This window comes from Aethalodelphis obliquidens, unplaced genomic scaffold (genome assembly GCF_003676395.1).
Source record: "Aethalodelphis obliquidens isolate GAN/ISIS:26980383/991018 unplaced genomic scaffold, ASM367639v1 scaffold44, whole genome shotgun sequence".
NCBI lineage: Eukaryota > Metazoa > Chordata > Mammalia > Artiodactyla > Delphinidae > Aethalodelphis > Aethalodelphis obliquidens.
In genome coordinates this window covers 1,404,659-1,429,403 of record NW_020837988.1, presented here as the reverse complement: position 1 = coordinate 1,429,403, position 24,745 = coordinate 1,404,659, and the positions used below count along the sequence as shown (strand labels likewise).

Genomic DNA, 24,745 nt, shown 5'->3' with positions numbered 1-24,745 from the left:
TCCTGCAGCCCGGACGCTCGGACCCTCGCCAGCTCCCCTGGCAGCTGCCCCATCACACCGCCACGCGGAGGCTGCGCACCGCAAGCCGGCCCCGCCCCCATCCCCGCGCGGCCCCCATCCCCTGCCTTCCTCTGCCTCTTCGGCCCTGAACCAGCTTACAGAGGAGCAAAAAGTCAACCAGATCCGCCGCAGACCCCGCTCCTGAGAAGTCAAGTCCAGCTGCCATCACAGACACTTTTTCTTACATTTTATTGTAGTTGATTTTCAATGTTGTGTTGATTTCTGCCGTACAGCAAAGTGATTCAGTTATACACATATATACGATCTTATAATATATTCTTTCCCATTGTGTTTTATCAGCGGATGCCGAATATAGTTCCCTGTGCTCTACAGTAGGAGCTTCTTGTTTCTCCATCCTGTATATACGTTTGCATCTGCTAACCCCAAACCTCCCACCCCACCCCTCCCCCACCCCCTCCCCCTTGGCAACCGCAAGTCTGTCCTCTGTGAGTCTGTTTCTGTTTCGTAGATGAGTTCATTGTGTCGTATTTTAGATTCCACGTATAAGTGATATATGGTATTTGCCCTTCTGAGTTACTTCACTTAGTATGACAATCTCTAGGTCCATCCATGTTGCTGCACGTGGCATGATTTCATTCTTTTGTATGGCTGAGTAGTATTCCATTGTATAGATCTGTACCACATCTTCTTCATCCGTTCATCTGCACATCTGTACGGCGGACATTTAGGTTGTTTCCATGTCTTGGCTATCGTGAGTCACGCTGCTATGAACACTGGGGTGCAGGTATCTTTCTGAATTACAGTTTTGTCCAGGTATATGCCCAGGAGTGGGATTGCTGGATCATACGGCAACTCTATTCTTAGTTTTCTGAGGAACCTCCATACTGTTCTCCATAGTGGCTGCACCAATTTACACTCCCACGAACAGTGCGGGAGGGTTCCCTTTTCTCCACACCATCTCCAGCATTTATTATTTGTAGACGTTTTTAAAGATTAAAAATTTTTTTTATTTTGAAGTATACTTGATTTACAATGTTGTGTTTCAGATGTACAGCAAAGTGATTGTCGTATATACTTTTTCAGATTTTTTTCCATTATAGGTTATTACAAGATAGTGAGCAGAGTTCCCTGTGCTGTACAGTAGGTCCTTGTTTTTTATCTATCTTATATATAGCCGTGTGTATCTGCTAACCCCAAACTCCTAATTTATCCCTCGCTCCCCCACCTTTTCCTCTTTGGACATTTATTTCAAAAAGGGTTCATCATAGGACTCCTTTACATGGCCTTGCCCTCCGGGATCTGAAATGCAGCCCAGCCCTGAGTGCTCTGAGCACGGGGACAGGACATGTGTTTGTCGGATGAACAATGGCCACACGAAACAAACTGTCGGTGAACAGCGCACGCTTCGCACTGAACCGTCTGGTCTACCCAGCCATTGGGAGGACGGCTGAGTAGCACCGAGATCAAGGTTCACTGACCCCACTGGGCATTCACGACCTGCACACCACTTTCAGTGGCTTTTCACCCCCGAGACACCTATTAAAGCACAAGTACTCCTGGGAGGACCCCATCCCAGCTCCTCACCTGTACCTACCTGGCCAGATGGCAGGCATCTGCCTGGGAGGAAGAGGCTGAATCCAGGTGGCAGACGGGGGGAGGACATCAGAGGAGATGCTGTCCACACCTGTTCCACGACGAGAAAATCCTCAGCCGGTCAGCGACCAGGTGATTTTGAAGAAATCGTTTCTCGAAACACCAGGAGGGTAAGAAGAGCTCCAGGTCAGACAGAAATGGGCTCGAGCAAAGTGGGAAAAATCAAGCAAAGAACGTTCACGTACAAAAGGGTGCCTCTGACCCACGTCCACCCCAGGGGATTCAAAGACGAGGCCGATATTTTGAAAAATATAAAATTTTAATAAAGGCTACATCTCTTAATTACAATAATTATTGTACCAAGTAATTTTCCTTAAATGAACTCTTTATAATGCATAATTTACAGTATAAGTAGGACAAGATGCCATGGCAAAAGTCATTGAGTACAAGACTTGTAATAAAAAGGCATAAAATATATTTGTACATAAACCCCTTTCAAAAAACAAGGGAAAGCTGGAGCCCTCAATATAGGGCGACACACGGCGTGGACACCGTGCAGGTACAGGTACTGTACTGATTCAAGGTCAAGCACTAGAGATAGTGGATTAATACTCTTTTCCGTACAATATATACAGACGTATGGTACAAGGAACGATGGCAAACAGAATGCACAGATTAAGTTAATGTAAAAGCCCGAACGTCACGATGAAGGTGTCTGGAGGAAAGGTGCTGCTAGGTCTTCCCACAACTGTTCGCTTCTTTGCCGGGCGGGGCGCAAGGGGACGGGGTAGTTTCCAGAATGGCTGGGGTCCAAAAACTACTTTTAAAAGACTCCCAAGGAGTTGTCATCTCAAGAAAAGCACGAGTCGAACCACGTGGCTCCGGAAGGCCTCAGCCGTCGGGTGCTGGGCCCTGATGGGGAGCTCCAGGAAGTCACAGGGTGAACCTGGGGCCCCGGGGAGGCTCCCCCTCCTCCACAATGAACCACCCTGTCCGACAGGAGGGCCCCCAAATCAAACCTCAAGACCTTTATGACAAAATAGAGCAGCGCTGGGGAAAAAAGATGCACCATTTTCTGCGTGTGGCAACGGCAGGACACCATTGTTTAAAAGTCTATGTTCACTTGGAGAAACGCACGGCACACCTTAAATCCTCTTTCCGTGAAACAGAACCACGAGAACGTCCTCTCTCCCCCTTCCGTGTTTAAAGCAGCATATCCACAAACTGGGGGCGGGGGAGTCGACTGTCCAATAAATAGCAGGAAGGATTCCTGTCCAGGTGAGCTACACAGTTTCTCCTAGCGGATGGATCCGGAGCCCTAGGAAGTCATAGGTTATGCACGGCGGTCTCTCCAATACCATCAGCGTCTACAAGAGCCAGGAGCCGTCCTGTCCGAGGCCGGTGGCCCGAGCCAGACGCCGAGGCTCAGTCGATCCTCTCCACCTTCCCCAGGATCCGGCCCTCGTACGTGGGCAGCACCACCTCGTCGTCCCAGACCTCCTCAAACACGGCTCCACACGCGAACTCGTTGCTCGCTTTTTTGAAGTAATACCTTAAAAGGAAAACCCAACACGCGGCTTGGTAAAGCTGCATTTTCTACTGGGTTTGAGAGGAGAGTCTGTCAGCGCTGGGGGCGAAGGGGTCTGAGAATGCCGCTACCGCGGGCGGCAGGAAGTCTCCGCCCGGGGGTCTGCTTCGTGCGGCTGGTGGGAGGGCAAAGCCAGGCAGGGGCCCCGGAGGCGGCGGCGGCGGGCCAGCAACGCTGAGGCCCAGCACCGTCGCCCGACACACATGCTGACAGGGACCCTTGCAGAGGACGGCTGCTGCTTTCTCCCCACTTTATTTTTGGGGGGGAGGGGCGGGGAGCGCAAGGCGTGCCTGGAGGGGTGGGTCCCTCAAAGAGCCCCCGACGCAGCCCCCCCGACCCGGCAGGAGCCTGCGGAAGGCCGGCACCTCTCAGGCCCCCTGCCCTCCAGCGCCCAAGGGCCGGCCCTCCTGGCTGGTGTCGGGCACAGCTCGGGCTGGCGGGGCCAGGACAGGCTGCTTCCCCTGTGGTCACCGCAGGAGGTGGGCAGCCCACTGCTTCCCAGGGTTGCAGCCACCGAGACCCCCGCTGCTCTCCCCTCTGCCCGGCCCCTTCCCTCCCCTCCCCTCCTCCAGGGCAAACGCTAAAGGCCCCTATTCTGCCCGCTGATTAAAAAAGCTCCTTCCATCCCACCCCGGCTTCTTGCTTGAAGCCTGTTTAGCTGTAAGGACGCAAACGACCAGCCTGTCCCAGGAGAGTCATGTGTGAAAACTGCTGTCCCGCTCGGCCAGGCCCACCCGAGACCCTTCCCAGGACACGAAGCCAAGGCCTATCCCTCCCCGTCCCAGGCCAGGGAGACCCCTCAGACGCTTTAAACTCGCCCCTGCAAGCTGTCATCTTCAGCCAATAAAGGCCACTCGTGGAGGGAGGGTCACAGTCCCCTGGGGGGAGGGTAATAGCTTCTCAAAAAAAAAAAAGTAATTGTGTCTCAGGGTTACAGTGGTTTTCTGTTTTTGTCTTTTCTCCTTAAAAAGTTTTTTTCAGTTCCCCTTGGTTAGAGCTAAATTTCTTTCCTCTTTAATGAAGGCCAGCCAAGTACTTTCATAGGAGATAAGGCTAAACCCAGTGAAACAGCTGCATTTAGTCAAGGGTCTGGGTTTCTGGCGTTGCCGGCCGGGCTAAGGCATCGGGGTGACCGCCCAGCTCAAGGGGGTCAGCGGAGAAGACGCTCTGGCACGAGGAGGGCAGAGTCCCGGGGGGCCCGATGAGAGCTGGGGAGGGGCGCCGTGCACAGGAGACCCTGGGCAGCGGGGGGAGCTCTTTCTAAATGAGAGGCTCCAATGCCTACGCCACCCCGGGCAGGCCTCGGGCCCAGCATGGGGGCTCTCCCGGCCCCTCTGAGCAGAGACACGCAGCGAGTGACCTTGTCCCTGACTGCGACCTCCTCCCCGGCCCTCCCCTGCGCCCCCAGACTTCAAAGGCACTGCGCTGCCCTCAGCCTCTCTTCCACTGCGACCTGCTTCGTGGCAAACTCTGCTTCCTTCTGCCATCTGGCACGTCTGCAGGGGCTGCTCTGAAGCTCTGCCACGTTGAGACTGCTCAGCACAGCCCAGGCCCCCGCTCCCCGCCCCCATGCTCGCTGGGCTCCGGATGGCGGGCGGCGGAGAGGGGTGTGAGGAGAGTGTCGCAGTGCCACCCCACCGGGAGGACGAGGCGCGGCGCCCGGTGCCCTCCCGACCAGCGGGCAAAGGGTCCAGCTCCGGCCCGGGAGCCGGTGGAGCCGCCTAGGGCGGCTGGGAAGGGCCGCAGCCTGACCCAATCAGCAGAGAGTGTGCCAGTCGCCCATGTGTGCGAGTCTGTGCGTTAAAGGGGAGGCCGGGGCTTCAAAGCCAGGCTTGCTGAGTGTGCCTCAGAGAACACTCTGAGCCAGACGGGGCTCGAGTGGCTGCGTGCGGAGCCGTCCCTGCAGCCTCTGCTCAGCGCCCCTCGGCCCTGCTCCCCTGAAGGTCACCTGCGCTTCCAAAGTCCGGCCGAGCCAAAGCTGAGATCAAAATGAATCCCTGGGGGGCACACTTGTGTAATTAGTTTCACCTTGTGTCTGTTCAAGATTAAAAAAAGAAGAAGAGGAAGGAGCCAGGCCCGTTCCCCAGTCCCCTGGTTCATTTCCAGAACTGTCTCTGCCCGGGCGTAAAAGGGAAAGATCTCAGCCCAGCTCCGGGCCCCGCTGTCGGTCACCTGCAGGGTCCCGGCCCTGAGCCACGTCCCTTCCCTGCAAACAGAGTCACTCTGGGCCGCTGCCCAAATCAGCACCTCCCCTCCCCCCGCACCGGCCCCGGTGGAAGTGGCTGCTCTGGGAGGGCTGGGGTCACGGGCCCCGAGGGTCCAGAGCCGGCACGCACCCAGCAGGTGGTGAAGTGTGTTAGAGCTCTCCGTGCCATCCCTGCTCGGGGCAGCAGCAGGGGAGCACCTTCCGGGCCCGGGCTGTCTCCTCTCTAACCTCCTGCCTCTCCTGTGCCAGCCCTGCACATGGCACTCGGGACACAGCGGGATGGAACCCACGGGTTCCTTTGGGACGAAGGCTGCCGAGAAGGGGCAGGTAGGACTCTGGTCATCACCTGCCCCACGTCGAGGGGAAAGTGACCGAGAGACGCCCAGGGCCAGCCCCCGGCTCTTGAATCCCCTCCAGGGTCCGGCAGGCCAGGGTGGGCATCTGGACCGTGTAGAGGGGAGAGGACGCCAGGAGGGAGGACGGGTTCCCGTCCCGAGGCCCCAGCAGGAGGAGCGGCCAGCCCTGACCCCGCCCCCCCGTGCCCACCCACAGGTCCTGCCCTTCTTCTGTTACAGGCAACCCTGTCCCACGTGACTTGGGACACGGAGGCTGAGGGAAGAGGACGCTGCCACAGTGCAGGCAGTGGTCTCTGCCTGTCCCTGAGCCTTCGGTGAGGACGGCCTCTCCCAGACGTGCCAGGAGGGCAGCCTTTCAGCCTTCTCATCAGGCAGTCTCTCCGTCTGCCTGTTCCCTCCCTAGCTTTCCCCCGCACCCCTCGCCCCTTTCAGGCAGAGCCTCCACGAGACGGCCCCAGCCCAGCTCTCCTTCTGCTCCTAACCCTAACCCTCAGGCTCGTCCAGCTGGTAAAAAGAGCCCACCAGGTGCCCAGAGAGCCCTCCCCGCCGCCACTGCTGCCGTGTCATCTCGGGGAGGGGGGAGGGGACGGCGTCAGTGAGACAGAGCGAAGCATCGCGCAGCCCCTCCAGCGGCCCCTCCAGGTCTGGCCCGGCCAGGAAGCGACCTGGCTCTTGGTTCTGAGCAAACCAAGTCCGGAGCAGAAAGAAGCCATGGGACGCTTACCTGTAATTTCCCTTTTTGCTGAGCTGCTCTTTAAAGTGGCCCAGGGTCAGGCTCTGCGCCTTCAGCATCCTCCGGTACGGGATTTCCTCCCCGCAGAAGAAGTAGGTGACCACCAGCTCGCTGGCCTGGAGAGCGTGCACCCCCACCAGCTTCTTTGGCTCTTTGTGACTGAAAATAAGATGGAAAAGCAACAGGTCCCGCATTTAAAGGCAGCAAGCACGTGTGCACGTACACAGCCGGGGGCGCTGTCTTCAGAGATAAAGTCGGGCTGCAGCTGTACACCACACGGGTGCGGGGCCCGATTCACAGAGGCAGCCACCTCCGGTGGACACACGGTCCTCCCTCGGGTCCTCTGTGTGGGGCAACCAGGAAGGGACCGTCTCCTTCCACCCAATGGGAGGACAGAGCAGTGTCCATCAGGGGGGCACCAATGGGGTGCTTGCCAAGGAAGATGAGAAAGAAGAAACCCACCCAGAGCCACAGGGACACACCCAGGAGTGGCATGAGCCCGGAAAGCCAGAGTCCACTGGCGGGGGGTGGGGTCAGCCCTCAGTCATCTCAACTTCTGCGTTTTTGTGGAGTGGCTTAAAAAAAAAAAAAAAAAAAAAGATGCAGGCCCGGACAGCTGGTCAACTTAAGGTCCACCAGCTATTAACAGGGTGGAGGTCTTCTCAGTTCGAACACTGTTCATTGCTCACGATGAACAAGCTCACCAAAAAAACTTTAATGATTCAGGCCACTTTAGATCTCTGCAGCCTAACGCTTTTTCAACGCACCACCCTGGAGTGAAACGAAGCCTGGCTTCCCCGCCCAGTTTACAAGAGTGTAGGTTTAGGGCACGAATCATGGGACCAGTGGGGAAGATGTGCTGCTCCCCCCACAAAACAGCAAAGATGGTCCCCTCTCCGTCCCTGCAACGGTGGAGAGGCACCCTCCCGCTCAGTGTGACACAAAGATGGTTTTCCAACTCGCTAACTTTCTGGGCTAATGGGGACAAGTTTTCCATCTGGGTTTGGGGTCCCTCTACCCGTCAGCTAAAGGCTTCCCGCCTGAGCTTGAGTCCAGGAACCCTGACATCCACCACTTCAGGAGGGAACACTTGTGTACAAGTCATGATGCGTTTCTTGGTGCAGGTGGGCTTTTTCAAGATCCTAATTTACGGCAACATCTGGGTTTACCGTTCCTTGTCGCTAATGTGAAAACGAAGGTGATTTTATAGACTAAAAATAAGTTTTCAAAAACCACAGCCCCCGATAGAGAATTCCCTGAAAACCAAAGCCTCTGGGCGGATCTCAGCAACACCAGGTAAAGACACTCACTCTTCCGAAGCCAGGCTTGGGCTGGAGAAGGGCGTGGCTCCTGGCTGACCAGTGGCCGAGTGGTGCCTGTCCCTCTGCTGACTGGCCACGCAGCACCTGAGGACACCAAGGACTTAGACGGAAGCCTGCCGTCCCCGGGGCCAGTGGGAAGCAGTCAGAGAAGTGCTCTCCCCGGCCTCCGACTTCCGTCCCCGCGGAGACCCAACCAAGGCCTTGTGTTGACGGCAGCCCCTGGAGACCTGGCAGAGCTGTGCTAAGCCCCCCAGGAGCCCAGCACTGGACGCCGCAGCCCAGGCAGAGGGCTGAAGGCTCTAGAAGCCCCATCGGTCACGGCTCCTCGTAAGCTCACCTCATCGTCGGGACCTTCCTAAGGGAACGGGAGCTGTGAGGGCTGCCTCCTCCCACGCCTCGCCAGGTCCCCGGGAGCCCTTCGGCTAGCTCAGGGGAGCCGTTCCTAGAGGCCGGCAAGGGGACCCGCCACCGGCCGCCCCAGCCACTCACCGCTGCTTCGGGGGCTTGGACACCTCTGCCAGCCGGCGGCAGGCCTCCTCCAGCTGCGCCAGGGTGTTGGGTGGGGTCAGGGGAGGCACCGCAGGGTCCTGGGTGAACGGGTGGGCGCGGGGGGCGGTGCGGGGGTGCCCGCTGCTGCCCACCCACAGGTGGTGACGGCCGGCTGGGGACGCTCGGGCGCACTCCAAGGGATAGGCCCGCTTGGTGCTTTGGGCACTGGACGGGCAAGGGCGAGAGAGAGCCGAGGGGAGACACGGGATTAGGGGGCCAGAAAGCACGACTTCAAGAGAAATCACAGACAAGGGGAGAAAAGAAAACGCGACGGTAACACGGCTAGGCGCATGGCCCCAGCGCGGCACTCCTGCGGGCCGCCCAGTCGGATGCTCACGACTAGAAGGGCGGGAGCCGCCGGCGTGGTCGCGCTCGGCGCAGAGGGCCCCCCACCCCCACCCCGCCCGGGCGGCGAGCCGGCGTGTTCACCTGTGCGGCTTGGGCTTGCCCGGCCGCTCGCTCTCCAGCACCCACTGCCATACGTCCTGTGCCCGGTCTCCCTCCTCCCCGGGCGGCTGCAGCGGCCCCGCTCCGCCGGGGGCCCCTCCTTCCCGGGCTGGCCCAGCCGGGCCTGGCTCCGAGCCTCTCCCGCTCCGTCGGGGTGGGACGGCGCCTCGGCCGCGGCCGCTGCGGGGAATGAGGAGCGCATCCATCCCGGGGATCCCGGCCGCCTCTGCCTCCGCGGCCCCTCCAAGCCGGCGGGCGAGGGGCACCTGCTGCCCAGCCCCACGCCCCCGCCTGCCCCACCGCCCTCCCTGCGGCCCAGCGCCTCTGCCCCCCGACCCTCCGACCACGGGACACCTACCCAGCCTGCGCGGCCGCCGCGGGCTCCGGCGCCCCGGGGTGGCTCTTGCACTTGGCGCAGCAGGGGTAGTCGGCGCCCCCGGGGGTGGGGACGGGGCAGGGGCAGCGCGCGCGCTGGGCGGCCTCAGCCTCCACCTCCTCCCGGGTCCGGGGGCCGGTGTGGTGGTGGATGTAGTGGTGGTGGACGTGCTTCGTCGTCTGCCTGCTCACGAAGCCCCGGGCCCCGAGGAGGGGGCAGCCGGCTGGGGCGGCGGCGGGGGGGAGCAGCGGGCCCCCGGGGGGCGGGGGCGCGCGGTGCTGCAGGAGGTGGTGGCGGCGATGCTGGTCCGGGGAGCGCGCGCGGGGGCTGTAGCGGCCCACGCCCGGGGACTGGCAGCCGGGGGTCTTGAGGACCCTGGACAGGTGGTCGTCCAGGATGGTCTGCGGATCCTCCTCGTAGCTGCCCGATGGCAGGAGGGAGAGGGGATGCTGGGCGGGCCCCGCCTCCCGGGCGCTCAGCGCCAGCTCGGAGCCCTCCTTCTCCTCGTCCTGGAAGGCAAGGTAGCGGTCGGGGGGCGCCGGGGTCAGCAGGAGGGCACCCCCCCCAACCTCGGGCAGGGGGCGGGGCGTCGCCCACCTCTCGGATCTGCTGCAGGCGCTCCTCCAGGCTGTGCCGCGTCTCCAGCTCCAGCTTCAGCTTCTCCAGCCGGGAGATGAGCTCGGCCGCGAAGGCAGCGGGCTCCACGGGGGTCATCTCCTTGGGCAGGCGGTGGGTTCTCTGCGGGGCGCGGGGAGGACACGGGGCGGACGCAGTCAGGGGGCTGCCCGGGCCTGGGGACGGCGCGTCCATGGCTGCGCGGCGAGCAGGCGGCGCGGGGCCCGGGCTGCTCGGCCGCTTTATGCGCCGCGGCCTCGGCCTCATGGAGAGCCATGGTCCCGGCAGCGCGTGCCGCAGGCAGGAGCAGTTGGTCGCACTGCGAGGGGCCCCGCTTGCCCTCCCTCTGGAGTACAACCAGCCCATCAGACGCTACTCTGAAAATCTTCAAAGACTGTTGTCAAACATCAAAAAAAAAAAAAATAAAATAAGGCAGCTCTCTGCGATGGGGAGGGGAGAGAGCCCACCTCAAGGAATAAAAAGTAGAGCCTAAACAGAAAGGGAGCTGGAAATGTAAAAAATAAGATTGGAAGGGCGGTGGGCAGGGGGAGGAAAAAGGGAAAAAAGGGGGAGGGGGGAAAAAGAGGAGTCACAGGGCCCAGATCAGACGCAGGGGTAACGTCTCTCCTGGCCGCACACTGCGCACCTTTGAGGCGGCGCCGTCTACCGCTGCCCCGGACCCCCTCGTGTTCCCCGCCCCTCCTCCCGTCTCTTTGTACAGAAAATGAAGCAAGTTGCTGCCGGCTAACGGCAGAACACTGCTGCGCTCGGCTGCCGGAAGCGCAGCTACGGAGGGAAAAGGGCGCATCTCCAAACCGGGATGGGATACAAACAGGCACGAGCACGCCGGCCACCGCCGCCAACAGAGAGGACCCCCGCGGCCGGCTTTCTGTCCCCCTGCCGTCGTCTGGTGCCCGCAGCCCCCGCCCCTCATGGTTCTGCCCCCTACCCCTCGTTTGCCTCCTGCTTTGGCCCTTTTCTTTGGGAGGGGGCGGGATGGGGGCAGCAGAGAGCCAACCTGCAGAGGCTGGCATCTCCCCACCCGAGCCGCAGATGAGAAAACAATCGCACACCCCAGGACAGAATCACCGAGTTCACAAGCCTGGGGGGCCGCACAGCTTTCCTTAAACACACATACCTCTCCCCAGTGCCCCCACGAAGTCAAAACATATATATACACACACACACACACACACGTATGAATACATCATCAATACTGCTGTACGGGTGGGGGGGTGTTCCTGAGGGGGCGATGCTGGAGGTCCCCAGAAAAGCAAACTTAGTAGGCTAATTTTACAAATTTAAGTCTTCCCTGGACTGTCTGAGGGGCTTCAGAGAGAAGTGGCAACAGTCCACACACTAATGCAACGTGGGATTAGCAACTCGATGTGTCCGCTTCCGACGTGTGACATCACCGACGGACAAATCGGATTCTCTGAAGCTGGCAGGAAGGACTCTGAGCAGAGATGCTGCTCTAAGCTGGGCACTCTCTTCCCCTCCCTAAGGAGCAGCTGGACCTCCGGGTACCACAAGCAGCACAGCTCCTGAGACGCAGATGGGGCAGCTCTCTATGTGCGGGGGCCACGGGCTGGCTGCCCCTGGGACTTGGAAATCGTAGGGGAGGACCCGGAAGAGCCCTCCACGCCACGCTGGCCTCTCATCTCAATCGCAGGAAGGAGCTGCTCACGGGACGCTCAGACACTTATTGGGACAGATTCAACAAGCAGGCACTAAGCCACGTGCTGGGGTTGGAAACAGACAAGAAGAGGGACGGCCGACCTCCAGGGCTTCGGAGGAGAAACGGCCGAGCACAGAGATGAACAGTGACTGAAACGACACGGCCACGCGGGCAACGCAAGGAGAACGTCCCAGGACGCGACCCTCACTCAGAAGGCAGATCCCTCCAGCCTCATCCTCTCTCTCTCTCCTTCATGCAGTCAACCAGCAAGTGTTCAGTGAGGACCCACGACGTGCCAGGCACTGTTCTCGCCTCTGTGGTGGGATGGACTTAACGGGATAGCCCAACGCAAAGCACCGGTTCCTCCCACCCTCCCACCCTTCGCTGCTTCGCTTCTTTCTCATGGAGTTTTCTTTTTTGAATCGAGGAAACGGAAAAGGCCGACTAGGGCACCGTGGGCGCCCCTGCTCTGGGTTACACCCCAGTGAACCGCAGATCGCCCCTTGCGTGGCCCTCCCCTGCCCTCCCTCCCCCCAGGTCCCAGGCGCGCCGGCCCCCAACCCCCCACTCTTCCCCCCAGAAAAGAGCTGCCGGCCGACCGTACTCACCGGGAAATGAGGTAGGCACACCTGGCCGTTGGCCTTCACGCTGCGATGCATTTCTCTCTGGAGCTGTTTCTTATTCCCCCCGAGGTAAGGAGGGATTCCATCTCTAAGGGAAAGGAAAGGGCAGAACCCACCGGCTCACGAGGAGGCCTTAGCGCACGGGCCGACTCACGCGCGCCCGCCTGAGACCCCGCCGACAGACGGGGCCGCGCACCTCCTGGAGCTGGGAGCGCCCCCAGTCCCCGGGCGCTGTGGCCGTCCTTGCAGGGAAAGTCAGTCCAAGGCCCAACCGCCACATGTCCTGCCCCTCGAGCCTCTCTGGAAATGGCTCCCGCTCGGAGGCAGGAGTATCAACCTGGGAAGAGCTCGTGTCTCAGAACTGCGCCCACCTCAGGGTGAAGGTCCCCCTATTTTACAGGTGCCCCAAGCCGGAGACTAAGACCCCTTTGGTCCCTCCGACGGTCTGTTACCACGGCAACCAGGGACCAGACCCACAGAAGACTAAGCCAGGCGCTGGTGGAGGGTGTGCGTTACCCTCCAGCAGTCAACCTCCCAGGCGTTCCCGAACGTCTCCTTTTTATCAGCCACCGGCAGGCATCTCTGGGCTCCTTCCTTCCCTCAGCTCCAAACCCTACTGCCCCCAACCAATGGATTCTCAGATCCGTGACCAACGTGGGCATAAAGAGAAAGCCCCTACTCCGCAGTGCTCTGTGCAGTTCATCCGAGTATCTGAGTACCTACTACGTGCCAGACCTTGTTCTGGGCTCCGGGCAAGAGAGCAGCGAAGGACGGGGATAAAGGTGCAGACGACTGCCCTGAGGAAGCTCGTGTTCTAACGGAGCGGAACAGGTAATAGGCAAAAATTAAAGAGCAACATCTATGGTAAGTTCGAAGGTGGTACAAGCACTGTGACGAAACACACTGCGGGAAAGGGGGAGTGAAGACGGCTGGGGCGTGGAGCTGCAGTTTGAACAGGATGCGGTGGTCACTGAAATCCTCTCCGTGGAGGTGATTCTGAGCAAAGACCAGAGGCCAGAAGGGCCCCTTAACGTTCTTCTTCACTATATTTTTAAAAAGCAAATGGAAGAAGTTTAAAAACAACTCTACCACCACCACCTCCACTCCAGCTAGTCTGCACTGAAAACAGGACCCGGAGTTGCTATGATTTTTGTTTTAAACTTTTGTTCTTGAAAGCAGCCGGACGGTCACGGGGGGATCGTTTTCCCATTGCCGTTCCTTCCGAAGCCACTTATTGACAAAAGCCTCAGGGTTCACACATTTCCGCACTGAATCACCCTTCGAGGCTGTAAGTGTTGAAATCAGCTGCTTGGCTATTTCCCTTTCCCTGGTGTATTGTTCATCGACGGGTGGCTGGCTAATCAGCAGTGGGTGACCGTCAGTTGTGCCTAAAAATGCCAGGAGCGGCCTGGACCAACTGGTCGACCTCGGGCTCCTCTGCATGGCCGCGGATTCCGGAAGGCTGCTGACCTGGGCAGGAGAAAAGGGCTGCCGCCCCAGGGATGCAGTACAGATACAGATGAACTGACCTACGAGCCAAACCTTGGAAAAGAAGCACTTTATAAAGTCCGATCGTACCGAGGGTACAGGCGGGGAAGACAGGTCAACATAAAGCAAAGGACTGAGGCGCGCGTGAGTCCTGTCCCAGGGAAACGCTGAGGGGGGCCAGACAGCAAGCGCTGTGGGAACGGTCAGCCCGTTGACCAGTGAGGTCAAGTCTCCTAGGCAGCCTCCTGCTCACTAAGGCCTGGGACGGAACTGGGCCCGTGAAGGTCAAGTAGGAGAAAATGTTCTCAGTCCAAAAACTTCCTGAACCACGTGGAGCTGCATTACAACTCCTCACCCCAGGATCACCCACGAGACGTGGGCCGGTCGCAAGCAGGCCTGGCTTGACCAGCCGCTAAGGGCCATGCCCGCCGACCCCAACCCGAGGCTGCCGGCCCCCCGTGGACTGAGTGATGTATAATCCAACCGCACCCTCACAAAAGCCCTAAATCCCCACCGTTTATGGACGAGCAGAGACGCTCCAGAGCTCTCCCGGAATCAGCCGGCAGGGCAGATCCAGGCTTCTGAGCCAAGCCACTGGTGGACTCCAGCACAGGCATCCTTAACTCAAACACGTGCAGTGCAGGCCCAGCTGGAGAAGTGCAGTCCCCAATGGTCTGAACGCGGGGGACACCATTTCCTACGCCCCACGGGGTCACCTGACATTCTGAAGGGGTGAATGGGGGGTTTGGGGAACATCCTGAAAGTCCCGCTGACCACTCGGTGCTCGCTGGCTGTGGGGCATGCTGGCCCCCCATCTCCCGCCTAAAATCCCTTGTGGGGTGTGGGTAACGGCAGGGGACCAACAGACTGGGTCTCACGATGGTCTGAGCAACAACTTCTGCTGCCCCAGGGCTGCAAGACAAGGTCCACATCCCAACCAGCAACTCTTCCAGGGCCGTAATAAGAGGATAGCTCTGCTCCAGGCCTCTTCCAGGCAATCCTGGGGGTGGGAGTCAAGCACCCCGTGGATCCCACCGTGACACACACGGGGCTGCACGAGTCCCAGGAGGCCCCCACCTGTCCCCTCCAAGACTCTGACCTTGAGTGTCCCCCAGAAGCCTTTGCTCCTCCCCCTTGCCTCCCAAGATGAAACGAGCAGTAAGGCTTTCACACCTCTCTCTCCTTCTCTGTATAAAGCAGGAGAAAGAAAAGTGAACTGGGGGAGGCAGAGGGAGTAGGTTCCTGGTCACTTGAAGGCAAGAGGAACAAATGCGTTTTTAAACCACTCCTCCAACCAAGAACGTGCCCACCACAGCCAGGGCAGGTCAAGGGTCCAGCTGTAGGCAAGGAAACGTGAGACCAGCACAGAAAAGGGAGACCGACTCGCAAAGGCTCAGAGGCTCAACAGGCACCTTCAAGGAAGTGTGCCTTTAACCCCACCCCCACCCCGACCCCCCAGCCAAGAATCTTCTTCCAACACAGCCCCTCATTCCAGAAAGGGGCCTCTCTTCTTTGTACCCAGGCTCTGAAAGTCTGTGATCAGTTTCCTGGCTTCTCAGGACCATGAGCTGACCCGTGTCTGCGTCTCGGTCCCCGGACGGCCTCCTTTAATTATAAACATTTTAGTTAGCGCGCCCGCTGCCAGGCCCAGCTGTTTCTGGGGAGCGCTGGTTCCGAAGTGTGGACTCCACTCAGTTGCCACTGAAGCCAAGCCAATGAGTTTAGCCTTTTGACTCGGCCGTGCCCGGCCTAACCTGAATGTTGCCTTCCGGTGGCTTTGAAATAGCGGGCTCACGTACACACGCGTCCACTCGCATTTTCGTCTGGCCACCACCCCGAAGGCGGCCTCTGATCACAGCCAACATCAAAAGGCCGGTTTGTAAGATAAGGCACTATTTGAAGTTCACTCAGGTGCTTTCCCCGGGGTCCAAAGTAAACCCATAAGTAAGATATAAGGAAATAAAAATTATAAAATAACCTGGGCCACCCTCTGTGTGAAAGGCGACAAGGTCTCGGGCTGCTTTTGTGACACCCTGAGCAGAAGCACCCTCCGATCGCGCGGATGCTGATTTCAGGAGCAGCTCTGCACAGAGAGAGGCGTCTGCCACCTCCATGCTGTCCTCCTAGCTTTCACTTCCTAACAGAGGCCACACCTGGGCGCCAGGAACCTGCTCCTTCTGATGTTTCTAGCGTGCCCCCCGCTCCCGCCACTGCAATCCTCCTACAGCCCCCCGCAGTCCTTCTGCCCAAGGGGTTGAGGGCTTGGCTGGGTGTCTAACTTTCCAAACAACAAAACAAAACAAAACTAAAACTAAAAAAGCCATTTTTTCTGACAATGTAGGTTTCAGAGCAACGGGCTTGCGAGAGGGCCTGCGCAGAGGCCTTGTACGAAGACTCGACTCCCCAGCCATCTGAGACAGGGCTTTCTGCATGGCGGGGAACCAGAAGTTGGCAGCGGGCCCTGGACTTGCCAAGGACAAGGCCCCCCCGGCCCAGCTTCTCCCGGGCCTCGTGCAAAGGCCCTGGGACTTAACTGCTTCCCTGGCAAGTGAGACGACTGCTTGTGTCCGATGAACTCCACCTTCTGGAGTCTACTGAAGGTGTCCCGTGACCCCCACGCCTCCCGCCCCCCGCCCAGCTGTGCCCCATTCCCCAGCCCCCAGCAGGGCAGCCAGCCCCGCCCTCCGGCCTCTGTGCCCACGAGAAACGGCCAGGGCTCCTTTCATGCCTCACGGGGCGCTCCTATTCACTAGCGCCAGGAGGTTTCAAAGGGGCCTGCTGCCCTCTCGTCCCGCTAAGCTCCCCCGACTCGGTTCAGGTCCACGTCCCCCTCGCACTCCATCGCTCGCTCGGGCTCTGCTCTGTGCCGGGCCCCAAACTGGCCCAGCCAAAGAGGGCTCTAATCCCGGCCCAGGACCCCGGGGGACCTGCCCGACGGGCCAGCCGGCCCGAAAGCACCTCGCCCGGCCCGGCTTTCAGTGCCTGCCAAGCCTGCGGGCCCGCCTGCGCACCGTCGGAACAGCTCTTGTGCAGAGACCCCTTTCCCACGCTGATGGGAATCGTGGGCCCGGTGGCACCAACATGCCCACGTGGGGTGTGGCTGCACCGGCTGCATCCAATAAGCTGCCCTAGAGGCTGGGAGGAGGACCAGAGGCCCCCAGCGCTGACGTCAGAAGACGGGCTCCAGCACACGAGCCCCAGGTCCCCAGGGACCCTCCCCCGCCCCTTGGGGTCCTGGTTTTCTCATCCCCAGCCCGAGGCAGCTGCGCCGAGGGAAGGGCTGGCCACGCCCTGAGGTTCTGCCACCTGGGACCCAGGGGCACCTGCTGTGCTCCGGAGAGAAAGTTGCCGAACGAGGGATTTGCCCTCTGTCTCGATTACCAACACGGACTCTCCTGGCCCACACGCTGACCCGTGCCGCCCAGGACAGCTGGCTTCTCTGATCCCGGAACGCGGCTTCCCAGGGTGGTGAGGGCCTTAAGCCCACGATCGCTCTAGCTAAAGGCGGGAAGGGCGGGCAAGGGCTCTAAAGTCATCGCTCGACAGAACTGGGGGTTTTTCTTCTGGGCATAAAAGGGGGTTAAAAAAAGAGGGGAGAAAGCATTACTTACTCCTCCCTCCCCCTCCCCCTTAAAAAAGAAAGCTGTGTGGTCACTAATAAATAAAAACAAAAGAGACTCAAGGTAGCTCAAAGGTCTCATTATCAACTACGGGGCCTCACGTTCACGTGGGGCCGGAGGGAGCAGGCCAAGGGCAGGGGCCTGTCTGGCCCGGATCTGAGTCCTGTCTGTGACAGGAGTAGTTACGGGAGCGCTGGGCGTTCCTCCCTCCTCTGTAAAAGTCACAAGCGTCGGCCAACCTTTCCAACTGGGTCCTGCGGGGCTCACCCGGGTATGGGGACTACACCCGAGTTATCTCATCCTGAACCCAGAATCGCACGTCCGTGCCGGGGAGTCGGAGGCCAGCCAAAAATAACCTTGCAGAAAACTCAACGGAAGCCTCCTAGTCGAAAGGAAACTACGTCTGGCGAAGGAGGGTCGCTCGATGCCCTCGTTCAAGTCCAGCTCACTCTTACTTCACACATGACACCGACTACCTCGTCATCCAGACACTAGTTCAAAGCTAGAGGAATGGTGCTGCTGGAGACAAGCGCACAAGCGAAAACACGACAGCAGGCAGAAGGGCAGAGAGAAGAAAGGAAAACCGTCGTAAAAAGGGGGTGAGGCACCAATATCTCCAGGGGCAGAAAGCCTTACACAATCTTGAATTCTGTGAGATGAAATTACAATGGAGAATGAAAACAGACCTTGGGATTAATTATTTGAATCAAGAAACAAATTATGCCTTGCCTGATACTACTGAATAAACCCAGAGCGAAAGCACGTTGCTTTAAGGAATACGTCCGCCAAAGGATAATATTTCTCAAGTACAGTAACTTAGAGTTCAGTCGATATGGAAAACTGACCTCTGTGGAAGCCCTCATTCCTTCACTTTGGATGAAAGGTGTGTTGTTCCCTCCCTCCATTTTCACTCCTGCCAAAGGGCTATTCTCCTATTAAACTGGAACTTTTCACCTTAAACATCTCCCTCCTTTTACTAACAGGGGAATCTGAGGTAACACAATAAAAGCCACCAGGAAAATCAACAGTCGAGTCCCAAACCAACGCTTCAACTTTCCTTTCAACTGGTTCCACACCGCAGGCCAAGCAACAGATCACTGGCCAGTGGAAACCAGATCATTTCAAACAAACTGGAAGAAGAGCCGGTCCCGTTTTGGGACGCAAGCCAGAAGGAACAACCTCGACACAAGCGCGCCAGAACTTACAATGGCTCCACGGGCCTGCCTTGCAACACGGTTCCCCTAGCAGAGGATCCTCCTCCGAAATGTGTGTAGAAAAGCCTCCAAAGACCACTTTTAGGACGGTGGTTCTCAACTGGGTGCTGGGAGACGTGCCCTGGGGAGTCTCGCCCAAGCCCAGGCCCCACCTCCTCCGAGCCTCCTGAAGCAGGAGACGGGGACGCCTGGTCCACTTCCCCCCTCTGCTCCCACCCACCTGAGACTCACAGAGGATCCCTGTTCTCCATCCACAGAGGTCACCACTGCGTGACCTCAAATGACCTCCAGCTCAAAGCATGACCCTGCCCCATGGCCTGCTGACCACATCAGACCACCCCGATGGCTTGGACTGCATCCAGCAATGCCAGCCGTCCATCTGCAAAAGAGCTGAGGTCAGAAACTGCTTTGGAGCAAACCCCCAGCTAGGGGCAGAGCCCCGGCTGCAGAGGGAAGACGCCCGCCGACACCTGACGAGCTGAGCGACGGCCGCTTGAGCACATCCGTGAGCGAGCCTGGCACGCAGTGTCCTGGAGGGAACCCTGGCTTTCTGACCCCACCTTCACTGAGCCCCCAGACACATAACCTTCCCAGGCCACCCCACCTCCCCACCTGCTGGCTCTGCAGAGGGACACCTGGATTCAAGACCCTCTTCTGCCCACCGGGAAGGCAGGCGAAATGATAACCGGAAGACGGTCTTTTAAACTCAGGGAATCTGTGCATATTCACCTTAACCTCCTCCCTTAGTTTGCTTTCTTCTGTGAAGGTACCATTCAAGCCCCTTCCAAGGCTCTAAGCTTCACTCCACCCAGGCGACCACGGGAGCCTCCTGAGCCAGACCAGGCCCACCCCGGGGCCTACTCCCCTCCCATCCAACAAACGTCCACGTGGACACAGGAGGGATTGGCAAAGCCGGGTGAGGACCCTGCCCCGTGGCCTGGCGGGTCACGCCGCCAGCCGCGTACGTGGTGGGGAAACCAGAATGTACTTACACGCTACTGTCCGTCATGGACATGGAATCGTCGGTCAGCGCGTCACTGGATATCTCGCTGTCGTTGGCGCTGGTGGCTGGCGCGAAGACGCAGCCGGAACCCACGTGGTACGGATTCACCGGATCGCTCCTCCTGAAGGACCACAGCACTGCATCACCGACTCTCACCCAAAACCCAGGGAACCGGGGGACCCCAGGACAATCCCACAACGTGCTCCAGGCCAGCCTGCTGCCAGGGCTGGGTGCTCCTCTGGGAGGAAAGCAGGGGCCACAAAGGGGCCTGCTGAGCCGCAGCTCTGCCAGGGGACAGGGGACGCCAGGGGCTCTTACAGAGTTCTCGAGAGACACCTGGAGGGAGGACCCTGCTCTTAGAGGGGAGGCTAGGGAATGACGGACGGGATGGAGTGTCCTCTCTCCCTGCGCCCACCCCCAGGCCTGTATGGGGAAGGAGACAAGAGGACAGCGAAACTTCCACACTCCCCTCCCGGGTTCTGTTAGCGGAGATCTGAGAGGCAAACAACTAGCGGCTGAGCCTGGCGAGCGGACAGACGGACAGATAGGCAAGTTCAGGACGCGGTCTGGGGCTTCCGTCCTGCCCCGAGCTGGGCCTCGGACCACAGCCAGGCTGCCCCCCCCAGGGCCGCCGAGGGCCTCCGGACGCAGAGGAGCAGCACAGCGGTTTCCAAGGAAGGTCCAGGCCCTGCTCCGGTGCCTCTGGCCCTGTTCTGCCCCCCCCACCCCGACCTCCTCCCAGAAACGCCAGTGTGCCGGCCCAGCTGGGCTGCATTCCTCTTGTGTCACCTGCTGTGTCACCGCGAGGGCCTCAGTGCGGGAGGGAAGGGAGAGGCAGAACCCACCGTGGTTGGTGGGCTGCAGGAAGGGCCCTCGTCTGCAGAGACCCAGGCCCGCTCTGCCGGGGCCACTGAGTCCAAGTAAGGGAACTTACTCCATCAGGCCGCAGCCGCCAGTCTGTAAAGATGGCCTTGGGGTTGGCGGATGAAAGGGGCCCCTGAAAGGTGACAGCACCTCCTGCCCGTGCTCACCGAGCCCCAGTCCTTTCGTGAGGTGCACAGCCCCGGTCTCTGGTCCCCTGGCACCCATGGCTTGGCAGGCGGGTCCCTGTGACGGGGGTTGGGCAGGGGTACCAGAAGGAAGGCACGAAGGCGCCCGACACACGCCACCTCCTCCGGCCCTCACTGCCCCTGGGCGAGGAGCGCGTGTGCCCGTTTGACAGATGTGCCCCACAAGCACAGCAGCCCTGGATGTCAGAGCTGGAAGCAGCGGGTGTGGGATGGATTCGTGTGGCTCCCATTCAGCCTCTCTCTCTGCCCCTGTTCAGAGACCAGCCTCGACGTTTCAAAGAGCTCTCGCATAAGAGGCAGGATGAGTGACCTGGAAGAGGAAGTCCTGGCCCTGCAGTGTCGGAGGGGGCGGGCCGGGAGGCCGGGTGGCTCCCCGGGACGGGGCGGGGAGCAGATGTGAGGATCAGGGATGGGAGAAGCGGTGGACAGTCCTCCCCAGCCTGGGGCAGGAGGGCGTCAAGCTGGCTGGGTGAGGGGGAGCCGGAGGCTTCCCCAAGCGGCACGAGGGGTCTGGGGGGCCACCAGGCTGCACTGAAGTGGCCGTGGGGCAGGCAGGCAGCCGCTGCACAGTTTGGCGGGAGGGAGGGCAGCGGGGCTGGAAAAGGTGGGAGAACAGCTTGGCAGCTGTCCTCAGGGGGCCTATCCTCTAGCTGCAGTGACAAAACAAACAAGAGTGACAATAATTGTCCAGCCCAACCCCGCCGCCCCGAGATGCTAACGAAGCCCGAGGGCCACCAGGACGTAGGGCTCGCTGTGGGCAGGGCCTGGTTTACTCCCTGCTGCACCCTCCCCCGGCCCCCGGCAGGGGCTCAAGGACTGTCTGCTGCCCGATCGTCTTCACGACCCCCCAGGGAGGTAACGGGCCCCAAGCAGGGGCCGAAAGTCTTGTCGGAGGCCACCCGCTGGAGGCCCGGCCGCGTGGAACCCACCTCCGGTCACCTGGAGGAGGTGACGGCAGCAGGGACCCCGAGTCTGTTGGTCTGAGCTAGGCCGGAACGTCAAGCCAGATTCCAGGAATGTGACGTGGTGAAGTGACCAGAAAGTGCAAACGAGGAACGTGGCGCTTGAACCCATTGACCGCCACGGCCCAGCGACCCTGACCTGTCAACTAGACACTCTGGTCATTGAATACCACGGGCCAGCGACCTTGACCTGTCACCTGGATACTCTGCTCCCCCCACCACTCTGCCCCCAGGATTTTCTACGATGATGCAATGAGGCTGGTGAGATCTTCCATGACGTAGAACTGGTCCCCATGTCCTCAGTGTGGGATCTCCAGACACCAGGGCAAGAGAGAGAGGAAGGTGGTGAGAACCAAGGAGAGGCAGTTGGTCTTTCTGGAGAAGAGATGAGATGAGGGATGATTTAGTGAGAACAGTCTCCTAGCCGATAAGGAGGAGGGTGGCTCTGGTGGTATTGCCACTGAAGGTGGGACAAGAGGAAATGGCATACAAGCCAGAAAGAAAAAATCCCTTCTCCACGGCCAGGGCAGCCCCAAGGGGCGGGTGAGTGCAGGTCACAGGGTCGCCCAAGGCTTTAAAATGGCCCAAAGCCCCCAGCTGCCTCGATGGGCCGCTGCCTCAAAGCAGGATGGAGAAGCTGATGGACTTCAGGAATCAAGTAACACAGAAATCAAGAGGCCGCGGGCTGGTGCTGGCCTGGCTCCCGGCCAGCTGGGTGACCCCAGGTGTCACAACCTCCGTGGACACAACCTCCTCCACTAAAACAGCATGCAGTTCAAACACGGCCACCTGCACAGGGTCCGTGTGTTCTCCGAAAGGCCCAACGAGGGCACTGTTTACGGGGTTGGCATAGGAACGCTCCAAAACACCACCGCCAACAAAAGCAAGACTTCTTGGGTGACACTGATCATGACAATTACATAGCGTCAGTGCGTTTCCATGGTGAAGGCCTGTCCCGTGTACGCGACTGCAAGCTCCACGAGGGCAGGGACAGGTCTGTCTTCCCCATCTGGGCCTCCCCAGCCGCAGGTAGCGTGGGGCTCGTGGCAGAAGCTCAAAGCTTTCTCCACTCTCCTTCTTTAAGGACCCAGGACCAAGCGGGCTGCTGAGGGGTGTTTTCGCCTAAGAGGCGTAGCAGGGAGATCAAAAGAGCCAAAATGGCCTTAAACCGCCTTCACACACTCTTTCCATCCCTTCAGGGTGCTACCTTCGTGGTATTAACACATTAACGGTGCCCCAAGCATGAGGGTTGTAACTCAGCCTCTGCAGGGAGAAAATGACTCAACAGAAACCCCTCCCTCCCCCACAGAAAAGGGCACCTCGCTCAGATCCCGAGCGTGGACAGAGTTCTGTGCTCCCGGTCAGACACACGGGTCCCAAAATAAACTCGTCTCCCTCCCTTCCAAAATAGAGGGCTACTGTGTGACCGGTAATTAAAAATGGAATATACTGCTCTTAGCTCAGCTGCCTGCAATAAGTATTGGGATTTTCCTACCATCATAACAGGACAAGGCAGAGGAAGGTGGCAGGCCTGTGGGGAGAGACAGAGACTCAATTTTTTAAGAGCTCAGAACTTTGTCAAAATCATCACGTAATTTCAAGAAACTGAATTAGAGCTGCTTTCTTGTGATCGCTTTAAAAAAAAAAAAAAGAAGAAGGGAAGAAACTCAACCACACTGCAGTAATTGTCCCCAGATGCTTTGAGTGTTTCTTCAGGACTGTTGTGCTCCCAGTTGCTGCAAGGGTTTTAAATTGCTCTGGAGAGTAAAGGCCTATGTACAGATTTTGCACTGGGCATCCATCCACAGACCTGGTTTGCAATTTCAATATGCAAAGGGCTTTCAGCTGTCAGGTAGCAGAGGCTCCTGGGACCTTAAGGGAAGGGAAATGTGGGCTCCTCCTCTGGCCCCCACCACCATTCTTATCTCTTATCTCAGTGAGATGCCGCAGGCCCCCGCCTGCTCCCCAGACACCAGGGCAAAGCCCATACAGAGAGCACAATAGACGTGACCTTTGGGACCCCTTTCTGGGTCCCCTCTCACAACAATGCAACTTAAAAAGTATTGGCTTCTAAGGCTGTGTGCTCTTCTTTTCAAAAGCCCTCTGGCAGGGGCTTCCCTGGTGGCGCAGTGGTTGAGAGTCCGCCTGCCGATGCAGGGGACGCGGGTTCGTGCCCCGGTCCGGGAAGATCCCACATGCCGCAGAGCGGCTGGGCCCGTGAGCCATGGCCGCTGAGCCTGCGCGTCCGGAGCCTGTGCTCTGCAACGGGAGAGGCCACAACAGTGAGAGGCCCGCGTACAGCAAAAAAAAATTAAAAAAAAAAAAGCCCTCTGCCTGGAGCGAGAGAGGCCAGGCACGCAGATGGCATCAGGCAACACCCTTCTGAGAGCAGGCCAACTTCGACAAGCGACAAGCGTGTCCCAGCAAAGCGCCCTCTTCAGAGCCTGCACCGCTCGCTGTGGCCCGCTGCTTCCAACACAGCTCTCCTCTCGCCTCATTTGCTTTGAGGATGGAGGCCAAGCTCGATTCCAGTGGCTTCGCATAAACCGGCCCCATCAGCGAGCGCTCTGGGGGGACAGGAAGTGCTGGGAGCCGGCAGAGGGCCACCTGCTGGGGCCCCCTGACTTTACGTGAGGCCAGAGCAGAGGGTCCAGTGAGAGACAGGTGAGACCGCCCAGGGCAGGACAAGGAGAGCATCCCGACCCCGGCTCCGAACTCCACAGCTCCTCCGCACACGCCTCCATGCTCCAGGTGTTGTGTGTGTCTGTGTGTAGTCTGTGTCTGTAGTCTCTGTGTGTGTGTAGTTTGTATGTACGTGTGTGTGTAGTCTGTGTGTGTCTATGACTGTGTGTGTGTCTAGTCTGTGTCTGTGTGTATGTGTGTGTAGTCTGTGTGTGTCTGTGTAGTCTGTGTGTAATGTGTCTGTGTGTCTGTGTCTGTAGTCTCTCTGTGTGTGTGTAGCCTGTATGTCTGTGTGTAGTCTGTGTGTATAGCCTCTCTGTGTGTCTGTGTGTACCCTGTGTGTGTGTTGTCTGTGTGTGTCTGTGTGTAGTCTGTGTGTATAGCCTCTCTGTGTGTCTGTGTGTAGCCTGTGTGTAGCCTGTGTGTGTGTTGTCTGTGTGTGTCTGTGTGTAGTCTGTGTGTATAGTCTCTGTGTGTCTGTGTGTAGCCTGTCTGTGTGTGTCTGTGTGTAGTCTGTGTGTGTCCCCGTGTGTGTGCTGTCTGTGTGTGTGTCTGGGTATAGTCTGTGTGTATGGTCTGCATGTAGTCTGTGTGTGTGT

The 24,745-nt window shown here is 59.0% G+C and overlaps 1 protein-coding gene across 6 annotated transcripts in view; it reads right to left on the bottom strand.

The window, feature by feature from the left end:
• Positions 1–1,914: 1,914 nt before the first annotated feature.
• AXIN2 (axin 2) overlaps positions 1,915–24,745 on the bottom strand; it is a 29,476-nt gene continuing 6,645 nt past the window's right edge. For 5 of the 6 annotated variants that reach the window (XM_027080461.1, XM_027080460.1, XM_027080459.1 and 2 more), the window contains 9 exons: positions 19,422–19,553; positions 12,093–12,195; positions 9,789–9,929; positions 9,174–9,700; positions 8,798–8,995; positions 8,309–8,533; positions 7,808–7,903; positions 6,489–6,656; positions 1,915–3,166 (listed from right to left, as the gene is read on the bottom strand). In XM_027080461.1, coding sequence (XP_026936262.1) covers positions 3,040–3,166; positions 6,489–6,656; positions 7,808–7,903; positions 8,309–8,533; positions 8,798–8,995; positions 9,174–9,700; positions 9,789–9,929; positions 12,093–12,195; positions 19,422–19,553 — 1,717 coding nt within the window. In that variant the 3' untranslated portion in view covers positions 1,915–3,039. Of the gene's footprint in view, positions 3,167–4,653; positions 5,238–6,488; positions 6,657–7,807; positions 7,904–8,308; positions 8,534–8,797; positions 8,996–9,173; positions 9,701–9,788; positions 9,930–12,092; positions 12,196–19,421; positions 19,554–24,745 lie in introns of those variants that run through there. The other variant, XM_027080465.1, reaches the window with a different exon arrangement.